Source organism: Salmo salar, chromosome ssa10, assembly GCF_905237065.1.
Source record: "Salmo salar chromosome ssa10, Ssal_v3.1, whole genome shotgun sequence".
Classification (NCBI taxonomy): domain Eukaryota; kingdom Metazoa; phylum Chordata; class Actinopteri; order Salmoniformes; family Salmonidae; genus Salmo; species Salmo salar.
The window spans coordinates 93,254,592-93,260,591 of NC_059451.1; the positions used below are offsets into that span (position 1 = coordinate 93,254,592).

Here is a 6,000-nt window from a genome sequence, read left to right on the forward strand (position 1 = left end):
TTAAACAATTTTATAAATTACTTTTTGGAGGGTTACTGACAGCATTATTCATATACATTGCATTCGGAAAGTATTAAGACCCCTTGACTTTTTCCACATTTTGTTACATTCCAGCAAAAAAAAAATCTATTTATTAAATCGTTTTTTTCTCTCATTAATCTACACACAATACCCCATAATGACGAAGCTGTCACGTCCTGACCATGGTAAGCTGTTATTTTCTATGGTAGAATAGGTCAGGGTGTGACGGGGGGTTTATTCTATGTTTTCTAGGTCTATGTTGTTAGGTTCTAGTTTTTCTATTTCTATGTTAGTTTGTTTGGAATGATCTCCAATTAGAGGCAGCTGGTCCTCGTTGTCTCTAATTGGAGCTCATACTTAAGTAGGGTTTTTTTCCACCTGGGTTTGTGGGAGATTAATTTTGAGTCACTGTATGTTTCACCTCTGCGTCACGGTTTGTTGTTTTGTCATTTCAGTTTATTTGTGTATTGCATAGTTTCACAGAGTAAATGAAATGTGGAACGACACACACGCTGCACTTTGGTCTGCTCCTCTCTTCGACAACCTTGACAGAAGCAGAATGTATTACAAATAAAAAACTGAAATATTACATTACATAAGTATTCAGACCCTTTACTCATTACTTTGTTCAAGCACCTTTGGCAGCTATTACAGTTTTGAATCTTCTTGGGTATGACACTACAAGCCTGACACACCTGTATTTGGTGAGTTTCTCTCATTCTTCTCTGCAGATCCTCTTAAGCTCTGTCAGGTTGGATGGGGAGTGTCGCTGCACAGCTATTTTCAGGCCTCTCCAGAGATGTTCGATTGGGTTCAAGTCCGGGCTCTGGCTAGGCCACTCAAGGACATTCAGAGACTTGTCCCGAAGCCACTTCTGCGTTGTCTTGGCTGTGTGCTTAGGGTCGTTGTCCTGTTGGAAGATATACCTTCACCCCAGTCTGAGGTCCTGAGCGTTCTGGAGCAGGTTTTCATCAAGGATCGCTCTCTGTACTTTGGTTCGATCATCTTTCCCTCGATCCTGACTAGTCTAAGTCCCTGCTACTGAAAAACATCCCTACAGCATGTTGCTGCCACCACCATGCTTCACCGTAGGGATGGTACCAGGTCTCCTCCAGACATGACGCTTGGCATTCAGGCCCAATCTTGATTTCATCAGACCAGAAAATCTTGTTTCTCATGGTCTGAGAGTTTTTGGCAAACTCCCAGCAGGCTGTCAATAGCCTTTTACTGAGGTGTGGCTTCCGTCTGGCCACTTTACCGTAAAAGCCTGATTGGTGGACTGCTGCAGTGATGGTTGTCCTCTTGGAAGGATCTCCTATCTCCACAGAGGAACTATGTAGCTCTGTCAGAGTAACCATCGGGGTCTTGATCACCACCCGGACCAAGGCCCTTCTCCCCCGAATGCTCAGTTTGGCCAAGCGGCCATCTCTAGGAAGAGTCTTGGTGGTTCCAAACTTCTTCCATTTAAGAATGATGGAGAACACTGTGTTCTTGGAGACCTTCAATGCTGCAGAAATGTTTTGGTACCCTTCCCCAGATCTGTGTCTCGACACAATCCTGTCTTCGGAGCTCTACGGACAATTCCTTCGACCTCATGGCTTGGTTTTTGCTCTGACATGAACTGTCAACGGTGGAATCTTATATAGACAGGTGTGTGCCTTTCCAAATCCTGTCCAATCAATTGAATTTACCACAGGTGGACTCCAATCAAGTTGTAGAAACATCTCTAGGATGATCAATGGAAACAGGATGCACCTGAGCTCAATTTCGAGTCTCATATCAAAGGGTCTGAATACTTATGTAACTAAGATATTTCGGTTTAAATTGTTATACATTTGCAAACATTTTTAAAAACCTGTTTTCCCTTTGTCATTATGGGGTATTGTTTGTAGATTGTTGAGGAAAATAAATAAATGTAATCAATTTCAGAATATGGCTGTAACGTAACAAAATATGGAAAAAGTCAAGTGGTCTGAATACTTTCCAAATGCACTGTATATACAGTACCACTCAAATGTGTTATTTCATAGTTTTGATGTCTTCACTGTTTTTTTACTATGTAGAAAATAGTAAAAGTAAAGAAAACCCTTGAATGAGCAGGTGTGTCCAAACTTTTGACTGATACTGTATACAGTATATAAAGAAAAATAGACAACTATGTCAGACAGGCGCATTGGCTCTCAGAGCTTGTTTGAGCCTTGCGGGGCAGGAGGGGTGTCCGGTACGCCAGTGAATTATTGTAGTCTATTACAGTGTAATGCTATTTTCTTATTCCAAAATGTCTTCTCCCCCATCACTCTCGATCTCTCTCTCTCTCTCTCTCTCTGTCTCTCTCTCTCTCTCTCTCTCTCTCTCTCTCTCTGTCTCTGTCTCTGTCTCTGTCTCTGTCTCTTTATCCCTTCTCCCTCTCCATCTCTTTCCCTTCCTCTCTCTTTCCAGTGTGCCAGTGAGGTAAATGGTGGTGGGTTCTCAGGTTCTAAGGAGTTCCCTGATGAGGTTCTGCGATTCGTGCGTTCCCACCCTGTCATGTTTAGCCCGGTCCTCCCCCTCCACCGCAGACCAGTTCTACTGCAGACAGAGCCAGGGGGGAGGAGACTAACTCAGATCGCTGTGGACCGTGTCCAGGCCCAGGATGGACACTATCATGTTCTGTATATAGGAACAGGTACAAATCCTGAAATTGTCCAGTGCTGTGTACTGTATCTTCAGGGTTAGTGCTCCCTCCACTGGGCATACAGTATCACTCACTGTATGCCCAGTGTTCAAAGCATTCAAATTATTAATGTCACTCAATCTGCCTTTCATGAGATTTTGCTTAAAATATTTTGAACTCCAAAAATGTGCATTACAATCGCAATCTACAGAGACAAGATGAAGAGAGAGAGGCAATGACATCCCAAAACAAAGCCTTTGACTCTTCCATTTGGATTTCCTCTCTGAATGGGTGGTTGTATTGGTGAAAGGGTTATATTTACATCAGATAACACTCTCTCCCGTAGACGACTCTGTTGTGTTGAAGGTTATCACCATCTACAACAAAGACACAGACACCATAGAGGAAGTTCTACTGGAGGAACTGCAGGTGTTCAAGGTACTTTTGTTAGTCCTCGCCACCATGTGGCAAACAATAGTCATTGCACACATAAAAAAGATCGGCACTTAACAATTTTATTTAATTGTGGAAGTTCAAAAATATATATATTTTACTTCTTTAGGTCCCTTTTCCAATAACTGAGATCCTCATATCAGCTAAACGGGTATGAAATCTATGTATTGTCTTAAAATGTTTCATTAATAAAAAGAAAATGTGCGGTTGTTTAAAACTGTAGCACCTTCATCTAACCACAAGATCACAGTGTATTGACATCTGAATTTGGGGAATGTAATGCATTTTATGTTCTTGATATCACAGGAGGCTGCTGAGGGCAGAACGGCTCATGTTAATGGCTGGAACGGACCACATGGAATGACATCAAACACCTGGAAACCGTGTGTTTGATGAATTTGATACCGTTCCACTGACTCCGGTCCAGTCATTACCACGAGCCCTGTCTCCCCAATTAAGGTGCCACCATCCTCCTGTGCTTGATATATACTCCAATGTGTACCTCCATTCATTTCTGTCCCTGTTTTGTTGTTTCCATAGCAACAGCTCTATGTGGGTTCTGAGGTTGGTGTGGCTCAGGTGAGGCTCCATCAGTGTGACCTGTACGGGTCTGAGTGTGCCGACTGTTGCCTAGCGAGGGACCCTTATTGCGCCTGGGATGGAATCACCTGCTCACGATACTACCCTGCTGGGGTTTACACCAAGAGGTGAGACACAAACACACAAGGCACACAGGCATGTACAGTCACACACAGACACAGACTCATGCACATGTGCACAAGCACACAAAGGTGCAGAAGGATCACATATCACTCATTAGCACCTCATCCAGCACCTCTATCCTACCTAATTCCTCTCTGTCCTTATCTCACTCTCTCAAATGCCAATCTAACACCCTCCTCCCTTACCCCTCTCTCAGTAGACGATTCAGGAGACAGGATGTTCGCCATGGCAACGCTGTACAGCTGTGCAACGGGCTACAGATTGATGGTCAGTCTATGTGTGTGTTTGTTTTCCTACATTATCAGGACCCCAAAGTCCTAACATTTCACCTGAAAGTCCCAAAAAGGTAGGAAAACAATTGTTGTTGAGGTCCTGAATTTGTTCAAATGCTATTTTAAGCTTAAGGGTTAGACTTAGTGTTTTGGGTTTACGACTAGGGTTAAGGTTAGGTTTAGGGTTAGGGTTAGGGTATTTGGGGTTAATGTTAGGGTTAGGTTTAGGTTAAGGTTAGGGTTAGGTTTAGGTTAGGTTTAGGTTAGGGTTAGGTTTAGGTTAAGGTTAGGGTTAGGTTTAGGGTTAGGTTTAGGGTTGGGGGTTAAGGAATATAGGAATACTTTAATGGTCAAACATTTCTACACTCCAAAAAGTCCTGACATTTCATGTGTGTGTGTGAGTGAAGCTGTCCCATCTGAGATTTAACTCCTATGAGGTATGTTTCATGCAGCTAATAATTTTGAAGCTCAGGTCCATAAAAAAATGTACCTGTGGATGATAGAGACGTGTGTGTGTGTAGAGAAGCTTTGTGTGACAGGCAAGAAGATAAAAGAGATCACTGTAAGTTGAATTACTATGTTGTCCTCTTTTTTTATATCTCACATCTAATGTCTCCTGATGTCTATGTAGGGGAGCAGTACCAGGGTGCAGTGGAGAGGCAGGTGTATGGGGTAGAGAGTAACAGTACTCTACTAGAGTGTACCCCTCGTTCTCTACAGGCCAGAGTCATGTGGTACATACAGAGAGACCCAGACAGAGAGGAGGTGAGACACACACAAACATCACTTTCCTCCCCTATTCCCTGCTTTCCCACCTCTTTTTAACCTTACCCTTCTCTCCCTACCTCCAGGTCGGAGGTGATGAGCGTGTAGTTATGACAACCCACGGGCTGCTGTTCCTTCGTGTTCGGAGCGGGGATGCTGGTGTGTACGTGTGTCAGACGGTGGAACATGGCTATGTCCACACCCTACTGAGGGTCACGCTACACGTGTTGGGAGGGCAGAAGGTTGGGGCCCTGATACACAGGACAGGGGAGGAGGGGGAGGGAGAGGGGGAGACAAAAGCAACCTGTCACCTCCCTATAGATACCTCTCCAGGCCCCCACCCTGGTTCCAACTCTGACCCCAGTTCCAGGCTACAAGGAGCCCTGCCAGGGTTATCCCTAGCCCCAGCCCCAGCTCCAGGCCCTACCTCCAGGCTGCCAGGCCCAGGTCCTACTTCCAGGCTGCCAGCCCCAGGCCCAGGTACTACATCCAGGCTGCCAGCCCCAGGACCAGGCCCTGCCTCACAGCTGTGGTACAAGGAGTTTCTCCAGCTGATAGGCTATGGGGACTCCCAGAAGGTGGAGGAGTACTGTGAGAGGGTCTGGTGCTCAGGGAAGAGACGCAGGAAGACTAAACGCAGATACACCCAGCCAATGGAAATAGGAGAGAGGAAGGGGAGGGGGAAAGGAGACCCACACCGAGCCCCCAGACACACCTTGGACACCTGAGGGGGGAGAGAGCGAGAGGGATTGAGACTGTACAACACACACACACACACACACACACACACACACACACACACACACACACACACACACACACACACACACACACACACACACACACACACACACACACACGCACGCACGCACGTACCCACGCACGCACACACACATACACACACACTGGGACAGGTTTTTTCAGTAGAGAATACTACAACCAATGAAGCTAAAACGTGACACTGTCTTCTCTTAGACTTGAACATATTGTCTTCTTCCTTCTAATAACCAGACTTTGTTATATTGTGTTTTTCCTTCCGTGGTTTCTGGTGGAAACCTTGCCACTGGTAGATATGCAGAGTGTGTCTGCCCCTGAGTGTCCGTCAGATCGAAG

General features: G+C 45.2%; 1 protein-coding gene across 1 annotated transcript in view; it reads left to right on the top strand.

The window, feature by feature from the left end:
- The window catches only part of LOC123724463 (semaphorin-3E-like), a 47,749-nt gene that overhangs the window by 40,691 nt on the left and 1,058 nt on the right, over positions 1–6,000 (top strand). Inside the window, exons 11-17 of the mRNA XM_045688234.1 lie at positions 2,461–2,686; positions 3,021–3,112; positions 3,237–3,278; positions 3,668–3,834; positions 4,050–4,117; positions 4,754–4,887; positions 4,974–6,000. The exon at positions 4,974–6,000 is cut by the window's right edge and continues 1,058 nt beyond it. Coding sequence (XP_045544190.1) covers positions 2,461–2,686; positions 3,021–3,112; positions 3,237–3,278; positions 3,668–3,834; positions 4,050–4,117; positions 4,754–4,887; positions 4,974–5,615 — 1,371 coding nt within the window. The 3' untranslated portion in view covers positions 5,616–6,000. The remainder of the gene's footprint in view (positions 1–2,460; positions 2,687–3,020; positions 3,113–3,236; positions 3,279–3,667; positions 3,835–4,049; positions 4,118–4,753; positions 4,888–4,973) is intronic.